This window comes from Salvelinus namaycush, chromosome 22, assembly GCF_016432855.1.
Source record: "Salvelinus namaycush isolate Seneca chromosome 22, SaNama_1.0, whole genome shotgun sequence".
In the NCBI taxonomy this organism is placed as follows: Eukaryota; Metazoa; Chordata; class Actinopteri; order Salmoniformes; family Salmonidae; genus Salvelinus; species Salvelinus namaycush.
Window position 1 is genome coordinate 7,250,812 of NC_052328.1, and position 21,654 is coordinate 7,272,465.

A 21,654-nucleotide genomic window follows, 5' to 3' on the forward strand; every position below is an offset into this window, starting at 1 on the left:
AAAGGATGGGAGAATTTTGGCCAAGGCCTTATTTCTCTCCTCTGGAAGTTCAAGCACACCAGGGTCATGTTCATTAGTGCACACCGTAGGAAAACGTAACAAAACATTTTGCAACGTTTCTCATTGGTCATGTTCAGAATGGTTCGAAATGTGGAAAGACTTTTCTTCCATTTCGTGCCTAGTGGACAGGACATTGGACTGTTGGTTCCTGCAAAGGAATGTTGTAATTAGTTTGTTTGCTTTTGTATTTCTTATCCTCTTTTTGTATTACCCAATATTTTCCTAATGAGCCCACATTGTTACTGAGTAAAAATACACAAATTCTGCACAGCCTGGCAAAGCACTGACAAGCTGTAGACTGAACTGGAAGAGAATCATGGCATATGGAGAAGAGAACTTACTCCCATGCGTCTGTCTGTCTACAAGTCATTCCTTGTGAGTTTGTCCTTGTGGAACTTTGAACAGTGGAAAGTGTCCTGCCTGATGATACAAATATTCTATTGGATCTCTATCTATACTGAAAGCCAATCTATTTGTACACTATCTATTGTCTAATCTTTACCTAATGGGAGAGAAGAATATTGACAGATTTATTAAAGTGTATGTACTGTTTCAATACTTGTTGGATCATTAAAATATTTGTATATGTATATGTTTAATAAACACCCCCAAAAATTTGCGTGACAATGTTCATGAAAAGTCAACGATTTGATGAAAAAGTGAATATACCGGTTTATAAGGTGAAAATAGCTAATTTGATTTACATCTACTGTATTTTTCAAACCAAGTATGGAGAAAATGCTGGAAAGTGTATGAATATTTGTGAATTAATTTATTAATAAATATTCTAAATGTAAACTGAAATAGTTTGTCCTAGTTTGTATTGCAAATTCAGCCTTAAGTACAGATGCTGAATATTTTATTTATTTTATTACACTCAAAGAATATATAACAAATTGTGTCTTCCTTTAGCTGTCCAAAAGTTTTTTTTATGGTACTTAAGTTAGGACTTTTGATGCGTATTCTAATGCGAAACCATACTGTATGTTACATGTGGTTACGCTTATGCTACCTACGCTGGGAGAATCTCAATTGGTTTTACTCGCCGCCTGTCTCCTCTCTTCCGTCCTCTCTCCTTGCCTCCTTTTGAAAAAGGTCAAAACTAATCGAGGAGAGGCAGTGAGGAGAGGGAACGTGGAAACAAATGCGCTTGTATGAAATGAGACTCCTTATCCACTTGCGCGTCATCAGGCCAATTATGTTTGAATGGGTGGAATCTCAGAATAAACGTGTAAAGTGATAAAAATGAATAAAGCTAGTTGTGCAAGACTTTTTATAGATAAAAAAAGATAAGTAAAGTATTGTTTTTAAATGTGGTCATGCTTTTCTCCTTCGAGAAACCAATAACTGATTTAAAATAGATGTGGAGGATTTTAAAACGCTTACAAGCTAGCCATTGAAAGGATACTAATGAATTGACACTCCTCGGCCCCTCAACGGTTTCCAGGTCACGAAGGAGAGGAGGACGGAACGGAGAAGGAGAGGAGAGGATTGACTTTCCCCAATTTGAGAATCTCCCACTATTTGGCATGCCAGGCTCACTACTACCATAGTCGCTCACTGCTGCTACTATTACTACTATTACTATTCACTACTTCTATTGTCACTATCCCACTAAAGACTACTATACTGCTATTTGTAATACAATCAATATGACTAGCTTCAAATGTTCAATGATAGCAATTTAAACGTATTAACCTCTTTAGTCCTAATACAAAGTTACACCTCACTTTTCGATTTTTTGAGTTATTACATAAAACTGATCAGAATTCCGAAGTCATAACGGAAAAACGTTTGAGGGGTGTGAAGTAATATGGAGGACCCGGCAAGCCAGTCTATTCCCTATAATGTAAACTTCAACAGAAGTAACTTCAAAAGTATAACCAAATTAAAAGAAAATGTTTGCACTCATCATGAATACTGGTTTCAATTTAATTTTCAGCTAACTTACAAGCAAATACTTTATGAATATGTTGTTACAAATCAGTTGCAAGGTTGCTAGCCGACTAGCATGCTAACGTTATCCCTACTAGCCAAATAACGTTAGTCCTACCAGTCTGCTAATTTTAAATTAGTACTTCATGAGTCAGCCAGTTTCTATCTTACTTCTACATTAAAGTAAACTAACGTTTTAAATATTATTAATCATTAGTTATAATAGAGACATGAGGGATGCCATAGTCTAGGGTCTACACCAGAAGTTAATGGTTATCTGTAGGAGGAATGTATATGGTGGAGGCAATTAAGCTTGGAATGTGCTGAGTGCAGGGAAAACTATCACATGTTAGCAGGCACTGATAAGGGTGGGGAGCCGTGGATTAGTGATTATTTATCCGTTATTTTACCAGGTAAGTTGACTGAGAACACATTCTCATTTGCAGCAACGACCTGGGGAATAGTTACAGGGGAGAGGAGGGGGATGAATGAGCCAATTGTAAACTGGGGATTATTAGGTGACCGTGATGTTTGAGGGCCAGATTGGGAATTTAGCCAGGATGTAGTGATGAAGGGGGCCGAGGTCAGGTCAGGTCACGTTAAAGGCGAAGGAACAGTTTATTGCCCACGTCACTTAATTTCCTGCCTAGCAACAGAGATGCAGTGTTTAGAGAGGAGGAGGAGATTCTACCCAAAATTGGGGTATATATATATACCACCACTATTGGAAATGTGTCTTTGTCTGTTCAGCTGTTCGATGCTTTGGGGTGAATAAATTTGGTTTAAGCTTTCATAGAGTCCGTCGAGTTCTTACTCTGATATTTAGAACCTAACACTCCTAAAAACCAATGAGGAGATGGGAGAGGCCGGACTCGCAGCACATCAAGCATCACAAATAGAACCAATAACTATTTTAGCGTCTGGCTACGCAGACACTCGTTGACGCGTGCAAGCAGTGTGGGTGCAATGATTGAATAACATGTATGTGTACATTTATTTTGCAACGCTCGCGCACGTGACACGGGCAGTGTGGTCAGCATGTAACTCTCAAGCTAACGTTAGGTTTTCCTATCATAATTAGATAGCTAGCTATCTAAAAATAAATAAAGGAGAGCCGCACACTCTAGGAGCTCAGATGCAAAAATATTTATGTCCAATGTTTCGACAGACAAGCTGTCTTCATCAGGGTATAATGACAAACACTGCGGGATGACTCATTTATACAGTGTCAAAAGACACACAGATGTCTGTAATCATGGCCAGGTGTGGCCTGATATCATTGGTTAATTCTCATTAATTGACATAAATGGATAGCGTACGATCATAGATACAATTTGGCTACATAAGCCTACAAACATTTACAATAGCAAAATCACAAGAATGGCTTCAGATCAAAGTCTACGTTGAGACCGAAGGGAGCAAGGGTCTTTAAATTAAAGATCCAGGCAGCCACTCGTTTTAACAATAAATTGTCGAGGTCACTAGGGAGGGTGACATGTTCGATGCCAATATAACGTAGAGATGAAATTGAGTGGTTTTCTTACAAAAAGTGGGCCCAAGTAGGTAAGTCGAGTTTTTGCACCAGGGTTTGTCATTATACCCTGATTGTAGTGAGGTGCGTACTGGCGGCAGAGAAGTCAGGCGCAGGAGAGCGAAAACTGATTTACAATGTTGTCGTTTAATATCCATAAACCACCGTCAACAGAACAATACATGGGTCAAACAAAACCCGGTAAATACCAGCATACCGTTGCCATAGCACTACAAGAAACAATTACCGACAAGGACATGAACAGAGGGTTAAATATACAACATGTAATTGATGGAATTGGAACCAGGTGTGATGGAAGACAAGACAAAACCAATGGAAAATGAAAAGTGGATCAGCGATGGCTAGAAGGTCGGTGACTTCGACCGCCGCACGCCGCCCGAACAAGGAGAGGGACCAACTTTGGCGGAAGTCGTGACACCGGCCTCGGGGACGACCCGGAGGGCGAGGTGCAAGGTGATCCGGACGAAGACGGTGGAACTCCTGCAGCATTGAAGGGTCCAACACATCCTCGACCGGAACCAAGCACCTCTCCTCCGGACCGTACCCCTCCCACTCCACGAGATACTGAAGGCCCCTCGCCCGACGCCTCGAATCCAGTATGGAGCGAACGGAGTACGCCGGGGCCCCCCCGATGTCTAGAGGGGGCGGAGGAACTTCCCGCACCTCAGACTCCTGAAGCGGGCCAGCCACCACCGGCCTGAGAAGAGACACATGGAACGAGGGGTTAATATGGTATTGGGGTGGAAGCTGAAACCTATAACAAACCTCATTCACTCTCCTCAGGACTTTAAATGGCCTCACAAACCGCGGACCCAGCTTCCGGCAGGGCAGGCGGAGGGGCAGGTTCCGGGTCGAGAGCCAGACCCGGTCCGCCTCACTGCGGTGGCGATCTGCGTTCTCCTTTTGGCACGTCACGGCCTGCTGAAGGTGAAAACGGACAGCTTCCCATGTCTCCTCCACGCGCCTGAACCAGTCGTCCACCGCAGGAACCTCGGTCTGACTCTGATGCCAAGGCGCCAGAACCGGCTGGTACCCAAGTACGCACTGGAAGGGAGAGAGGTTAGTGGAGGAGTGGCGAAGCGAGTTCTGTGCCATCTTGGCCCAGGGCACGAACGCCGCCCACTCCCCCGGCTGGTCCTGGCAATAGGACTGCAGAAACCTGCCCACATCCTGGGTCACTCTCTCCACCTGCCCAATACTCTTAGGGTGAAACCCTGAAGAAAGGCTGATCGAGACCCCCAGACGTTCCGTGAACGCCTTCCAGACCCTGGACGTGAACTGGGGACCCCGATCAGACACTATATTCTCAGGCACCCAGTAGTGCCGGAAGACGTTTATAAACAAGGCCTCCGCAGTCTGTAGGGCCGTAGGGAGACCGGGCAGACGGAGGAGACGACAGGACTCGATCCACAATGACCAGGATCGCGGTGTTACCCTGTGAGAGTGGAAGATCAGTCAGAAAATCCACCGACAGATGCGACCAAGGCTGCTGTGGAACAGGTAAGGGGTGTAGCTTACCTCTGGGCAGGTGCCTAGGAGCCTTACACTGGGCGCACACTGAGCAGGAGGAAACATAAACCCTCACGTCCTTAGCCAAAGTGGGCCACCAGTACCTCCCGCTCAAACAGCGCACTGTCCGACCGATCCCAGGATGACCAGAGGAGGGTGACGTGTGGGCCCAATAATTCAACCGGTCACAAACAGCAGACGGGACGTACAGACACCCAGCGGGACACTGGACGGGAGCGGGTTCTGTACGCAACGCCTGCTCAATGTCCGCATCCAGCTCCCACACTACCGGCGCCACCAGGCAGGAGGCGGGGAGTATGGGAGTCTGATTCATGGGCCGCTCCTCTGTGTCGTACAGCCGGGACAGTGCATCTGCCTTCATATTCTGGGAACCTGGTCTGTAGGACAGGGTAAACACAAAACGGGTAAAGAACATGGCCCACCTTGCCTGACGAGGATTCAGTCTCCTCGCTGCCCGGATGTACTCCAGGTTGCGGTGGTCAGTCCAGATGAGGAAAGGGTGTTTAGCCCCCTCAAGCCAATGTGTCCACGCCTTCAAATCTTTAACCACAGCCAACAGCTCTCGGTCCCCCACATCATAGTTACGTTCCGCTGGGCTGAGCTTCTTCGAGAAGAAAGCACAGAGGCGGAGTTTTGGTGGCGTACCCGAGCGCTGTGAGAGCACGGATCCTATCACAGCCTCGGATGCGTCCACCTCCACTATGAACGCCAGAGAGGGATCCGGATGGGCCAGCATGGGAGCCGAGGTAAACAGAGCTCTTAGCTGCCCAAAAGCTCTGTCCGCCTCAGCCGACCACTGCAACCGTACGGGACACCCCTTCAGCAGTGAGGTAATGGGAGCAGCCACCTGGCCAAAACCCCAGATAAGTCTCCGCTAGTAATTGGCAAACCCTAAAAATCGCTACACCTCCTTTACCGTGGTGGGAGTCTGCACGGCTGCAATGCGGTCACTCTCCATCTCCACTCCTGAATTGGAAATGTGATACCCTAGGAAGGAGACGGCCTGCTGAAAGAGGCATTTCTCAACCTTGACATACAGGTCATGCTCCAACAGTCGTCCAAGTAACCTGCGTACCAAGGACACATGCTCGGCGCGTGTAGCGGAGTATATCAGAATGCCCGTGCAGGTCCCTGAAAATCGAGTCTACAAAGGATTGGAAAACTGATGGAGCATTCATCAACCCATACAACATGACTAAGTACTCATAATGCCCTGAGGTGGTACTAAACGCTGTCTTCCATTCGTCTCCCTCCCAGATACGCACCAGGTTATACGCACTCCTGAGATCCAGTTTCGTGAAGAAGCGCGCCCCGTGCATTGACTCAATCGCCGTGGCGATAAGAGGTAGCGGGTAACTGTACCTCACCGTGATTTGATTGAAACCTCTATAGTCAATGCACAGGCGTAGACTGTGGTGATTAATTGCACTGTCAAGGTGGAAAGGAAGTCCAGGAAAATAGATATTATTGTGGATGCGGCGGAACGGTTCCTTGGACTGAAAGACTTCTCGGCTGAGGAGTTGCATGGAGTAATGTCAAAAGCCATACCATCCTCTCAGGTCATAGAGCCTGAGAAGGGAGATTTGAAGATGTTTTTAATTGTTTTATTTTGGTTGGATTAAGTTAGTTTTCCCTGTCACGTATGGGTTTTATTTATTTGTAGTTTTTTCAACCCCGTCCAGTTGGTGGCAGTAATAAACCTTTTTGGGTTGTAGTCTGACATAAACCCATAGAAGAAGAAGAAGACTGGCGATCGCATCCCCGCCACGTCATCAGGAAAGCGACAGAGCCACTTGCGACAAATGCTTTGCTGATCCAGAGTGGTTAGTATTATTTGAAAATATGGTGAAATCTGGAAAATTAAAATCTGGGGCCGCATCGAAACTGAAGCGATGGAAAAAGGGACACAGCAGCGACTCGAACCCCCAGACGAACCGATTCAGACAGGCTGCCAAAAGCCGTTTCTTCAGCCGCCCCTCGGGTAAGCATTTGCAGCGTGTTCGGCCTGAGACGAGACAACACGTGGAAAGTCAGCCAGCCACCCAGTGAAGTTAGCTAGCAAGCAGTCTGTCTACACATTTTCTAAACAAAGAAAGGCTAGCTGTTTTCAACTTTTGTAACGTTGCTAACTTTCTGGAAAGTTGTCAATGTCGTTTGAGTCCATTCTCATTGCTGTGTTAATAATGCAGCTATGCTGACATGAGCCATATCATATGCTAACTCCAACTAGCCTAGTGCCGACCATAGTTGTTCTAACTAACACGATCCTATGTTACGGGTGTTGGACTGTTTTATGGTTGGGGCATCGTGACCTAGAACGTTTTGTTTGTGCAATACACTATTTCATAGAATATTTCTAAACTTTCGACACCAAAACAACAACCTATTGTACATCCTTCAGTCTCTATATTTAAGCAATAAACCACGTGACTTTATCGCACTTATTTTAGACTAAGTTTTAGTTTTCAACAGCGGAGATTTGTGTAAACCTTACTGTCTCTCTCCGACATTTACAACATTGTTAAAATATTCAAATTCTATCTCCCAACTGTCCATAGTAATGAACGTGTAACGTTAGGGGTCAAGAAAGGGAGGCAGGCAGTGTTTCTCAACCAGTCGAATTCATGAATCAGCTGGCATCGTTTTTATGGATATAAACAAAGAAATGTAAATTGAAAAAAGGTAAAATGAAAAGAAGTACAGCTAGTTTGCAGTCTTTCCAGCTTCAGTTTGAAGTTGTTAGCTGTGTTGTTGGCTAGCTCCTCTGAACAACAGTGTCCAACTAGAGAGCACAGTTTCTGTGCTAGCTGAAATCGTGCCTCATTAGCTCATTGTTATGGATGTATCCAAATAAATGTCACTAGAAAACAGCTCAAACAAATGCAGCTACTGTTGTTATTCTGTCTGCAATGTTTGACGTGACTGTGAGTTGGCCGTAGTTGACTATCCAGCAAGCAAGGGATAAGAAGGCAATGGAACATTTGGAACGAACGACAGGGTCGCGTCCATAGATACAGAACAAAAAAGACTGAACGACTGGGTCCCGTCTCTGGCAACCGAAACAATAGAACGACCAGCCGGCTTGTGTAGCAACCCTTGATGTGTTTCGGGATTATATCTTTTGGAAGAATGAAATAGTATATATGAATTCATCTAAATAAGGTTTTTAATTAAATTATGTCAATCATTATTTGAATATGTTGGTAACTCGTTGTATAAAGTGATAATGCTCTCGAAGCTGTTGTGTAGGACACATTGGCATGGTTTGCCGGCCCTCGACTTTGTCTTGGGCCTAACACCGGTGCCATAATATCCTCCAAACACAGGCTTCTTGGGCATTGTCACTCGATTAGAAAATTATTGAATTTGTAATTGCATTACCCAATTTTAAAACCACCATCCACTAAGATGACCGAATGTCAGTCAGTAGTACATGACCCTTAGATACTGATATCTTCTCTCACTCTCCAGAGAAGAGTGACCTGACTGTTGATGCACTCAAACTGCACAACGAGCTGCAGGCAGGAGCCCTGGAGAGGGGTGACCGGGGAGATGCCTGTATGGAGGAGACTGCAGAGCAGGCCCTTTCAGAGAGGAGCGCAGGGACCTTCCTCAGCGGGTTGTCAGACTGCTCTAACCTCACCTTCAGAAAGGTGCAGCGCTTCTGGGAGTCCAACTCGGCTGCCCATAAAGAGGTGTGTAACTCTGGGGGACTGTACTTCTCTAAATGACCTGGTAACAGTGTACGTACAGTGCATTCGGAAAGTATTCAGACCCTTTGACTTTTTCCACATTTTGTTACATTACAGCATTCTAAAAATGATTCAATTGTTTTTGTTCCATCAATCTACACAGTACCCCATAATGACAATGCAAAAATAGTTTTTTAGAAATGTTTGCAATTTATTTAAAAATAAAAACCTGAAATTACATTTACATAAGTATTCAGACCCTTTACTCAGTACTTTTTTGAATCACCTTTGGCGTAGATTACAGCCTCAAGTATTATTGGGTAAGATGCTACAAGCTTAACACACCTGTATTTGGAGAGTTTCTCCTAATATTCTCTGCAGATCCTCTCGAGCTCTTGTCAGGTTGAATGGGGAGCGTCACTGCACAGCTATTTTCAGGTCTCTCTGGAGATGTTCAAGACTGGGCTCGAGCACTCAAGGACATTCAGAGACTTGTCCCGTAGCCACTCCTGCCTGTCTTGGCTGTGTGCTTAGGGTCGTTGTCCTGTTGGAAGATGAACCTTCACCCCAGTCTGAGGTCCTGAGGGCTCTGGAGCAGGTTTTCATCAAGGATCTCTCTGTACTTTGCTCCATTCATCTTTCCCTCGATCCTGACTAGTCTCCCAGTCCCTGCTGTTGAAAAACATCCCCACGGCATGATGCTGCCACCATGCTTCACCGTAGGGATGGTGCCAGGTTTCCTCCAGACGTGACGTTTGTCATTCAGGCCAAAGAGTTCAATCTTGGTTTTCTTGTTTCTCATGATCTGAGAGTCTTTGGTTGCCTTTTCCAAGCCCGGTGTCATGTGCCTTTTACTGAGGAGTGGCTTCCGTCTAGTCACTCTACCATAAAGTCCTGATTGGAGTGCTGCAGAGATGGTTGTCCTTCTGGAAGGTTCTCCCATCTCCACAGAGGAACTCTAGAGCTCTGTCAGAGAGACCATCGGGTTCTTGGTTACCTCCCTGACCAAGGCCCTTCTCTCCCGATTGCTCAGTTTGGTCGGGCGGCCAGCTCTAGGAAGAGTCCTGGTGTTTCCAGACTTCTTCCATTTATGAAAGGAGGCCACTGGGTTCTTGGGGATCTTCAATGCTTCAGAAATATTTTGGTACCCATCGCCAGATCTGTGCCTCAACACAATCCTGTCTCGGAGCTCTACGGACAATTCCTTCGATTTCATGGCTTGGTTTTTGCTCTGACATGCACTGTCAACTGTGGGACCTTAAATAGACAGTTAAGCCTTTCCAAATCATGTCCAATCAATTGAATTTACCACAGGATGGTCAATGGAAACAGGATGCACCTGAGCTCAATTTCGTGTCTCATAGCAAAGGGTGTGAATACTTATGTAAATAAGGTATCTGTTAATACGTTTTTAAACCTTTCTAAACATGTTTTCGCTTAGTCATTATGGGGTATTGTGTGTAGATTGATGAGGAAAAAATGTATTTAACCAATTTTAGAATAAGGCTGTAACGTAACAAAATGTGGAAAAAGTCAAGGGGTCTGAATACTTTCCGACTGCATTGTATGTTAAGGTTTGGCCAGGGTATGCCGTCATTGTAAATAAGAATTTGTCCTTAACTGACTTGCCTAGTTAAATAAAGGTGACATGTAAATGATACAACAGAAGCTGACAGCAACTGTGTTTCACTGTTGTATTATAGTATTGTTAACCTCTCAGCTGCATAGGGTCTAAACCAATAACTTGCTAAAGATATTCACTATTCGTATCTGTCTCGTCCCATAGATATGTGCAGTGCTGGCTGCGGTGACTGAGGTGATTCGATCTCATGGAGGGAAGGAGACGGAAACAGAGTACTTTGCCGCTCTGGTGAGTAGGGCCTAATGACTGCTTATGCCTGTCTATCATAGTTTGAATATTACTAGATGAATGACCCTCCTACAAAGGTGTAATTGCATTGGATGCTTGCAAGTGCGTAAGAACTGGAGGCATATTAAGATGAATGTTATTCTCTGTTGCTTTCTGCTCCTGCATTGAAGTCAATCAGAATAGTTTGTTTTCAGACTAAACTTGGTGTGTGTGTGTGTGTGTGTGTGTGTGTCTTTCTCTCTCTCTCTGGTTTCAGATGACCACCCTGGAGGCAGTGGATTCAGGGGAGTCTCTGGCTGCTGTGGCCTACCTCCTCAACCTGGTTATGAAGCGGTTAGTCCCACAGTTTATCACAGCTCTCACCCATGCTAACTGTGGTCACTAGCTATGTTTCCATAAATTTGTCCAGGGATTTTTTTGTTGTCGACATTTAGAAAAATAGATCCGACATTTACCTGCTAGGGTGTGTTTTCATTTATACTGAACAAAAATATAAAGTGTATGTCCCATGTTTCATGAGACCAACACAGTTGTTCCATGTGCACAAAAAGTTTTCTCAAAAATTTTGTGCACACAAGATTATCCATCCAACTGACAGTTGTGGCATATCAAGAAGCTGATTAAACAGCATGATCATTACACAGGTGCTCCTTGTGCTGTGGACAATAAAAGGCCAGTGTGCAATTGGCATGTCGATTGAAGGAATGTCCACCATAGTTGTTGCCAGAGAATTAAATGTTAATTTCTCTGCCATAAGCCGCCTCCAACATTGTTTTAGAGAATTTGGCAGTACGTCTACTGGCCTCTTTAAAAAAAGAAAGAAAAATCTACGATATCTGCCATTTCCATTACACATGTCGCAATTATATTTTTTGCGCCAATGCTTTTGTCAAATAGACCTGGGTCAATGGAAACCTGCCTACTGTCTTAGGTCTGACTGTGGTCTATGTGTTGAAGTATTTGTTAAGTGATTTGAATATGTATGTTGTGTCCCACAGGGTTCCAGCACCAGTGTTGATTTCTAAGTTCTCTGACACGGCCAAAGCTCTGATGGACGTCATGTCCACCCTGGCCAGCTCAGAGTCCGCCTCCGCACTCAGATGGGTGAGTGTGTGTGTCCGTCCGGCAGGTACCATTTAACATCATTTTAAGTCAAGTTTTCAACGTGTGTTTTCTTTCTCCAGATTCTGTCGTGCCTCTCCACTCTTTTGCGGAAGCAGGATGTTACAGTGTGGAGTTACCCATCGACTCTGCAGACATACCACGGTCTACTCAGCTTCACTGTCCACAGCAAGCCCAAGGTACGTGCGCCCGCGCGCACACACACACACACACACACACACACACACAGTATCTTCTATTCACAATCATTTGGTAATCAATTGTTTCCACTCTCCACCTCAGATCCGTAAAGCAGCGCAGCACGGTTTGTGTTCCATCCTGAGAGGCAGCGACTTACTGTTTACAGACAACGCCCCGACCCACCACCCTGCTGCCGCGATGGCCGCCAAGTTCTGCATCAAAGAGATTGAACAGGCAGGAGGTACAACCCCCGACCTTTAGGGACATTTTTTTTGTCCATGGTTTCATTTGAGCGCAGAGGCAACGATTTACGTCTATAATTTTTATTTGTTATGGAGGTCCGCTGTTTTAACTCTGTACTCTCGAAGCTTTGATTGACAGGGCTTGTGATTGTGCTACTGCAACACTGTCGTTAAGAAGTTCTGAAGCAAAGCTAGAGAACTCAAATCCCCCTTACATGACCCTTTAATTAAGCTTCTCTGTGTTTTTATTTTTATTCAGGCAGTAAGGAGGACACCACCACCCTGCACGTCCTGGGTCTCCTGAAGGACCTCATGGTCACCTTCCCTCTCAATGCCGTCAAGTCCTGCTGTGAGACTCTTCTCAGGGTGATGACCCTTAGCCACGTGGTGAGAACACACACACACACACACACACACACACACACACACACACACACACACACACACCTCACCTTCCCAAACTGACCTCTCCCTGCTTTCTATCTCTAGTTGGTGACAGCATGTGCCATGCAGGCCTTCCATAAGCTGTTCAGTGGGAAACCCAACCCTGCTACCCTGTCTGCTGAACTCAATGCTCAGATCATCACGGTAAGGTCACAAAGCTAAAGTCCCAGCCTGGGATTCAAAAACACCACCACATGTTCATACCCCCTTCACACTGTAAACCTGGGCTGAAAATGGTTAATTGGGTTAACGGTGCTGTGTTATGTTCTTTCTCTCTTCAGGCCCTGTATGACTACCTGCCCAGTGAGAATGACTTGCAGCCTCTACTAGCCTGGCTGGCTGTCATGGAGAAAGCCCACGTTCACCTGGCCAGGTAGGGTACTGCACCCGGGAGTGTACACTACACCGGAGTACACTACCCCTGCAGCAGTAAAAATGAAATCTTATTTTTAATTAACTGAATGTTCACTCTCTCTCTCTCCTCAGTGTTCAGTCGTCTCTAAGTCTGGGTCATCTCCCTCGTCTCTTCTCCACAGCCATGTCCTGCCTCCTGTCACCTCACACACAGGTCGTCTCTGCTGCCACCAATACACTCAAGGTAACATACTTCAAGCTCACCACTTTGTTTACACCTACCCTGTTAAGCGGCCCTAACTGTGTGTGTGTGTGCTGTAGACTCTGCTGTCGGAGTGTGTGGCCCCTCACATGGAGGAGATCGGCCCCGTCAGCCTCACCGCTTCCTCTGGAAACCCTTCCTACGTCTGCAAGATGTTCCGGTGAGAACACACACACACTCACCTAGGGATAGTGTGCTCGCTCACTAGGGCTGGTTGATATGGCATAAAACTTATAGCCGATTCATGTTCTCTTCTTCTTCTTTTTTTTTGCTAAATAATCTTTGTTGCATAATTAAAGGTATTTCAAACAGTCAGGAATAATCTAATGAATTCAGGGCGAAATACTTCAACCATAAGACCCACTAATTGTTAGCTCGAAATGACACAACGACAAGGTTCCAGTTTAACAAAGTTTACTCTACTATATGAACACACTACAAGGTAGCCATTACACTCAAGGCTAGGTCCAACAACGACTAGACTTCCTGCGCATGCGCACTCTTGACTGAGTGATAGCCCCGTAATAACAGGAGTATAGGGATACTTAAAACATGAACTTAACAATCTCCCCCTTTTCTTTAAAGACAAATAAAACATCAACAACATAGTTAAATGTCCAAGTATTATTCAAGATCCCCATTACAAATCGGTTGTGTGACAGTTCTTATTTGTATTACTCAAGCTGCCACTTTCCATTACTGAGAGCCTGTAGGAGCACAAGACCGGATGCTCCTTTTTTAGTCAGACAGTCAGCAAGCTGTTCCTTTGTGGTCTACCACAGAATCCGCTGGATTCTCTGTGCTTGAATAAGTTCCTTGATGCTGCTAATCTCAAAGTCTTTTCTCTGTGACAGACTTGGTTGACTTCACAGCATCAACTAATGAGTAGTTGTCAGTGACACAAACTACAGGTAGGAAGTGCCGTTTTGTCCCACCAGTGATAACCTAGCGAAGCATCACGGAAGACAACTAGTTTCAAAGAGTCATCTTTTCCAACATGCTGAAACTTTAAAGTCACTTGTTGTGATTTCAGTTTACGAACAACTTTGTTTGCCTCATGAATGGTTTGTACAGTGGCGTGTTTTGTGTTAGATGCCAAGTTGCAACCATCAAACCAGGTCTACTCTGTCTCGCAGCCCATAAAATTTGTCCCATCTTTGACCTCAATTGACCAGCTTCAATTCCACACAGAGGGGAATTCCTTTGTACGGCTCTTGAAGAATCCATGTGGATGGGTTGAAGATTCTTGATATAGCTCTCCTGTTGCATCAGTATTTTTCCATCAACTGTAATAAACTCTATGCCAACATAACAAAAATGATCATGCTCCTCACGGCCAACCTAGAAAACAGCTTTGAGGTGTGGAATCACAGTTGAATCAAAGGTCTGTGAGCCACCCCAGATAAAGTCATCAACATGACAGGCAAGTACTCCAGTCACATTGCAGTCTTGATCAAGCCAATAGAAGACTGCAGGATCCACTTGTGACATTTTTCCACCTGTATTCAGCATTGTTGCCTTGACTTTGTTGTACCAGTAGAGTGATCCATCTGCCAGTCCATACACACACTTTTTTATTTTCCACAGTGTTCCTTCACTTTTAGCTTCGGGCGGAGGTCGGATGTGAATGTCCCTTGACAGCTCTGTTCCCTGCAAAAATCCAGATTTGATGTCTATGGAATTAAGTTTCCATTTTTTCTGGCAGATCACTGACATCAGCAATCTGAGTGACTCTGAGGCGCATGTCGGTGAGTCTTTTGGGAGTTCTTTAGCAGCCAGCTCCTCAAAACCTCTAGCCACTAGACGTGCTTTGGGCACTATTCCAGTTAAGGATTCTTTAAGGGTACACACCCACCTTGTTGAGACGCACTTTTGGCCAATGTCTTTGACTTCCTCAAACACTCAATTTTTCCTCCAATTACTGAGCTCATCTAGCTTAGCTGAGTCAAATGACACGTCCTTTGTTTCAAGTACATCAACATTTTGAATGTCATTCTGTTTTTCTCGATTTTCCATTGGTTCAATTCTGATATTATCTACAAGTGGCAGGTCAGCTGACCCTGTTGTACCAGAAAGTGTAGCTGGTTCAGAGTACTGCAAGTTGTACCAGTTCTTGTGTTTTGCTTTTCCTGCTCGCCCAATGACGGTTGCTGTATGTGGAATACCACTTTCTCTGTCCGTGTATTTAACAGTTTGTCCAGTTTTCAGATTGGAACAACCATGTTCTCTTAACACATGTGGCTGTTGAATGTTTTCCTCATTTGAACGCTCAACAGTATTACCTGTGGCATGGTTGAAGGTCTCTGCTCCATTTCCTGTGTTAGTTTCGGTGTCCATATCATCGGATGCGACATCTGGTAGGTTTGTGTCTGTTACTGTGTCCTTTTTGTCATTTTCATTAGGAGACTGATTCTCAGCAACAGCCCCTCTATCTTGTTGATCATTTACTTTCTGCAATCTTGAGTGATGCACCCTGACAATCATGCCTCCGTGCCTCACAAATATCACCACACCATCTTGACCAATGACTACTCCCGGTCCTTTCCACTCTTGACAGTCAACTCGTTTGTAGTACACTTTGTTTCCAGTTTCGTACTTCTCATCATCATTATTCCCTGAACTGCTGAGTAACTTCTGATGTCTGTTAACTGTATCATGTCCAAACTGTTTGTAAAGCTTTAACAATACTTTGTGTTTTTCTTTAGTGCTCATGTTTTCTGTCTGTCAGAATCTTCATGTGCTCTGTGTCAGTCAGAATCTCATTTTTTGCATGGACTCTGTGTGATGTCTTTGTCTAAAATGTTTACACAATAGTGGCCTGAGGTAGTAAGTTCAAGAGTCACTGGTTGTTTAAACATCACTGCCTTGTCATTTTTTATGTCTAGTACAGCCTCTGCCTTCTTGAGGGAAGCTTTGCTTAATAGTAAGGGGATATCTGTAGGGACCACCTCTGTTTCAATGTGACACTTAGTCTGACCAATTTTTGCTGGTATCTTAACTCTCTTGGTAGAATGGACAATTCTCCCGTCTCCAAATTTGAAAGCTCTGTTGCTTGGTGTGTCAATCATATTTTGTACTTCTTTCATATTTAGTTCACTGACATAGCTATCAAGCCATTTTGCACCACACACTGTCCGTGTACATGCAGTATCAATCACAGCAGATCCTAAGGATTCAACTATAAAAATCTCAGTATCAGAAGCAGATTCATTTGAAAACAGTGTAATGTTACACTGCTCTATCTCTGTGTTTACATTTTCCTCTGTTAGTTTAACTTGTTCATTTTTATGAGGACAGTCTTTAACCCAATGGTAAGTGCTTTGACAAATTGCACATTTCGATCTCCTTCCATATTTGTCCAGTGGATTTGTGCCGGGAAATGGCGCCCTCTTCTGGTTGTCTTGAGAATGTGACTTGTTGGCGCCTTTTCTGTGCTGCTCGGTGTAATATGCTGCGTCACTCACTTGCATTCCATCTGTTATTGGCGCGACAGACGTCTTCTCACCAAATATTATTTTTAGTGCCGACTTCATAGATGCAAAAGTCAGCACAGTACAAGCAGTCAAAGCCAACTGTTTCTCCCTACCATCTAGACAAGCAGTGTCTAGCAACTTGAACCCTAACACTGCATCTGGGAGAATCATGTCGTACTTGCGCATTCTATTGTACCTCTGTTCGAAATCAATGATGTAGTCTGCCATTGCAACCGAAATATCTCTCGTAACACTGTCAAAGTTTGAATATGCCTCGTAGGCACGGTCTTTCTCTTCTTTGAGAAATACAGAATCCAGTGCTGTGATCAAAGTTCCCATACCGTCATCCTTGTTCAAATCCTCAACGGATATTTCCAGTGCTGTATCTCTCGCTCTTCCCTCGAGCGATAATACCACCGCAAGTGCTTGCTTTTTCGCGTCCAGATTAGTAACGCGTGTCCAGATTCCCAGTTCATTTTCCCAACTTTCGTACGACCTCTTCTCGTCGAAGCGAGGTGGCACGTTGTAGTTAGAAGCCATCCTCTGCTACCAATGTTAACTCGAAATGACACAACGACAAGGTTCCAGTTTAACAAAGTTTACTCTACTATATGAACACACTACAAGGTAGCCATTAGACTCCAGGCTAGGTCCAACAACGACAAGACTTCCTGCGCATGCGCACTCTTGACTGAGTGATAGCCCCGTAATAACAGAAATATAGGGATACTTAAAACATGAACTTAACTTCTACTTCCTCAGAAACCCGGGTCCGGGAGCACCCCCCACCACCCCCACCAGTAAAAAAGCTGACTAGCATAGCTAGCATAGCGTCACAAGTAAATACTAGCATCTAAATATCATTAAATCACAAGTCCAAGACACCAGATGAAAGATACACTTCTTGTGAATCCAGCAATCATTTCTGATTTTTAAAATGTTTTACAGGGAAGACACTATGTAAATCTATTAGCTAACCACGTTAGCAAAAGACACCATTTTTCTTAGTCCACCATTTTTTCTCTCCACCAGTAGCTATCACCAATTCGACCAAATAAAGATATTGATAGCCACTAACCAAGAAAAAACTTCATCAGATGACAGTCTGATAACATATTTATTGTAAAGCATAGGTTTTGTTAGAAAAATGTGCATATTTCAGGTATAAATCATAGTTTACAATTGCACCCACCATCACAACTCGACTAGAATAAATACAGAGAGCAACGTGTATTACCTAATTACTAATCATAAAACATTTCTTAAAAATACACAGCGTACAGTAATTGAAAGACACAGATCCTGTGAATCCAGACAATATTTCAGATTTTCTAAGTGTTTTACAGCGAAAACACAATAAATCGTTATATTAGCATACCACATGTGCAAACATTACCCCAGCATTGATTCAAGGCAAAAAGAGCGATAGCGTTATCACCTCCAAAATATATTAATTTTTTCACTAACCTTCTCAGAATTCTTCCGATGACACTCCTGTAACATCATATTACAACATACATATAGAGTTTGTTCAAAAATGTGCATATTTAGCCACAAAAATCGTGGTTATACAATGAGAATAGTAGCCAAACTGGCCAGAAAATGTCGGGCGCCATCTTGGAGAGTGATCTAGTCTAATCAATAAATAATCATAAACTTGACTAAAAAATACAGGGTGGACAGCAATTGAAAGACAAATTAGTTCTTAATGCAATCGCTGAATTACATTTTTAAAATTATCCTTACTGTGCAATACAGGGTGCGCCAAAGCGAAGCTACCCCAAAAAAAATGGCGGCATATGCGTTTAACATTTTTCAACAGAACAACGATTTATCATCATAAATAGTTCTTACTATTAGCTGAGCTTCCATCAGAATCTTGGGCAATGTATCCTTTCTCCGGTCTAATCGTCTTTTGGTCGAAAGATGTCCTCTTGTCCTGTCGAAATGGCCACTAACGTTCGGCATGTACTGGAAAAGTGTCCAACTCTTGAAAGTGCGTCACAAAGAAATGCCAGAAAATCGCAATAAACGGATATAAATTGCTATAAATCGGTTTAAATTAACTACCTTATGATGTCTTTAACACCTATAACGAGTAAAAACATGACCGGAGATATATTACTGGCTAAACCAAAGCTTGGAAGGAGGCCAGTCCGACGTCCATCGTGCGTCAAGCGCAGAAAAGAAAAGAAAGGTACTTCCGCATCTTGGTCTTATATAAAGTCCCAGATTGCGCAATCGACCCCATTCAAATTGTCACCACTTACTGACATCTAGAGGAAGGCGTAGGCAGTGTTTGTAGCCCCACAGCATTCACAGGGACTTATAAACTGACCTGGGAACAGAGGCCAAGATTTCTGAAATCTCACTCCCTGGCAGGAAAAGTGCTGTAGAATGAGTTCTGTTTCACTCAGAGACATAATTCCAACGGTTTTAGAAACTAGAGAGTGTTTTCTATCCAATAATAATAATAATATGCATATTGTACGAGCAAGAATTGAGTACTAGGCAGTTTAATTTGGAAACGTCAAGAAAAAAATAGTGCTAACAGCTCCCCCTATTGACAAAGGTTAACACTAATAGTTTAATTTTGATGTCAAAATAGTTGAACCTGTTTTTGTTTTGCAATAGTCACTGATCTGGCTTTCAAGTCTATGAAAATGACCTTTTTGTTACAAGTGTAACATGCACGTCTGCTATTAATGACCAACTTCTGGTAGCAGGCATTATAGACAGTTAATACAGGTCTTATAAACAATCTCTCAGGGACAAGCCCACCGAGTAGCCAGCTGATCTTTATATTTAAAGTCTAGCCACCTCTGATCTATTTGCTTGCCTACAAGGTATAACAGTTGTGCTGTTATGAATACACCCTCGTCGGTCTCCAACTGTTGGAACAACATGGCCTGTTCACTTTGTTTAGATGTTGAAATCAAATGGCCTACCTGGATAAGAAGAAGCTTATTTCTCAGAATGAGAACGAGTTGCCAATTCCTTATACAAATATATTTTTATGCTCAGTGCACATTTATAAAAGAAAACCGACTACGGTGCGCGCTGCATGAAATTTGAGTGTTCGTTTTCCACAATCATAGTTCATTGATACTCCCGTCTTAGCAGGCTCTGCTCAGTCCAACATTTTGGGAGTTGATACTTAAAAAGGGTATTGTTACGTAGGTTAGGTTTTCCTCTATTACGTTAAAGTAATGTCTCAATGTGTTTCGGTGTCCATATGATCGATTTTTATTGTAGATTTTTTTTTTATGTCGGACCAAACCTCAAATGCAAATAGCGAGTGGGAACTGCTTGTCAGAGAGGAAGAACAATTTCGGTCTCACTCACTGTCTCGCGCAGGGGTCAAGGCATAATTAGGAGTTTATATATAGATATTTATGTTTGACGTCCAGTTTTAAGCTGCCTCTCTGTGTATTGTAGTATCGTGGAGGAGGGTCTGTCGTATCGTTTCCACGCCTCCTGGCCGTTCGTTCTGCAGCTGTTGGGCTGCTTCTACAGAGCAGCAGGGAAACGCACGCACCCGGTCATGACCAAGGTAACGCTCCCCGACAGGACCAAGTTAACACACACACACACACACACACAGTGGCTTTGTCATGCCCTAAATACTTACCACTCGTTATAGAACTGGACAATCCATTTTAACTTTGTTTCTCTCAGTCTCTCCAGTCTCTAGCGGACCTACGCGCCACCCCTCGGTTCCCGTTCTGTGGTGAGCTGGACCTGGCTGTCGGTGGCGCTGTAGAGAGCATGGGACCTGAAGTACTGCTGAACGCTGTACCGCTCAACATCACTGGACTGGAGTATGTCTGCTACTGTGATTACTGTTTGTTACTAAGTTATAGCTGTTTATTACGTTAGTGGATTGTATTGGTTTTTTGAAGGTTAGTTTATATTGTGTCTTTTCAGAGTTGACCAGGTTAATAATTGTGTGTGTGTGTGTTGGCAGAGACAATCTGGAGTTCCCTCGTAGTTGGTTGATCCCTGTCATACGCGATCACGTTAAGAACACGCACCTGGCTTACTACACGTCATATCTCCTGCCGCTCGCTGCCACGCTCCGACAGAGAGGTAAATTATGGTTTGTGTGGGAATGGGTGTAAGCGTAAACAATGCATCGCTCATTTCTGTGCCTGTCTGTGTGTTGTAGCTGAGGAGCTGGAGAAGGCTGGACAGAAACTGGAGGCTAAAGTCTACAAGACACTCCAGCTGCAGGTAAGAATCTTTTTTAGATTAGGTCTCCATACTGTGAGGGTGTTCCGTCTTATATCTGTCATTTTTTAAATATCTTGTATTAAAAAAATTTAAATACCCCTTTTCTCCCCAATTTCGTGGTATCCAATTGGTAGTAGTTAGTCTTGTCTCATCGCTGCAACTCCCGTACGGACTCGGGAGAGGCGAAGGTCGAGAGCCATGCGTCCTCCGAAACACAACCCAACCAAGCCGCACTGCTTCTTGACACAATGCCCATCCAACCCGGAAGCCAGCCGCACCAATGTGTCGGAGGAAACACCGTACACCTGGCGATATCTGTCATTTATACCACGGCATTGCCGAATACTCCATTCTGATTGGCTAGAAAGGGATTCTAGAGTGGGCGTTAGTAACATATGTGCGGACAGTTGGAAAAGATATCGGACATCTCTGAAGTAGTTCCAACAATAGGCACCTTTTTACTGTTCTTAATCACTGCACCATGCCGTAGGGATGCACCGATATGACATATTTTCCTTGACAAAAAACCCATTACTGATATTTAAAATTGTAGCGGCCTTTTATTAAGTATTCTAGTACAGTTAAATAGTTGAGACACACAAACACACACACTGACCAAAATGTTATTTTGTTGGCATTTAGCTATGTCCCCCATTACCAGTAAAACCTAATCAAAATCTATTTATTTCACTTACTTGCTGTTTC

General features: G+C 43.8%; 1 protein-coding gene across 1 annotated transcript in view; it reads left to right on the top strand.

Moving 5' to 3' along the window:
* The first annotated feature begins 6,863 nt into the window (after positions 1–6,863).
* rrp12 (ribosomal RNA processing 12 homolog) overlaps positions 6,864–21,654 on the top strand; it is a 29,693-nt gene continuing 14,902 nt past the window's right edge. The window contains exons 1-16 of the mRNA XM_038960294.1: positions 6,864–7,058; positions 8,549–8,772; positions 10,556–10,639; positions 10,896–10,972; positions 11,638–11,743; positions 11,824–11,940; positions 12,044–12,182; positions 12,443–12,570; positions 12,673–12,771; positions 12,909–13,000; positions 13,114–13,225; positions 13,303–13,403; positions 20,155–20,269; positions 20,395–20,537; positions 20,684–20,805; positions 20,885–20,949. Coding sequence (XP_038816222.1) covers positions 6,920–7,058; positions 8,549–8,772; positions 10,556–10,639; positions 10,896–10,972; positions 11,638–11,743; positions 11,824–11,940; positions 12,044–12,182; positions 12,443–12,570; positions 12,673–12,771; positions 12,909–13,000; positions 13,114–13,225; positions 13,303–13,403; positions 20,155–20,269; positions 20,395–20,537; positions 20,684–20,805; positions 20,885–20,949 — 1,863 coding nt within the window. The 5' untranslated portion in view covers positions 6,864–6,919. The remainder of the gene's footprint in view (positions 7,059–8,548; positions 8,773–10,555; positions 10,640–10,895; positions 10,973–11,637; positions 11,744–11,823; positions 11,941–12,043; positions 12,183–12,442; positions 12,571–12,672; positions 12,772–12,908; positions 13,001–13,113; positions 13,226–13,302; positions 13,404–20,154; positions 20,270–20,394; positions 20,538–20,683; positions 20,806–20,884; positions 20,950–21,654) is intronic.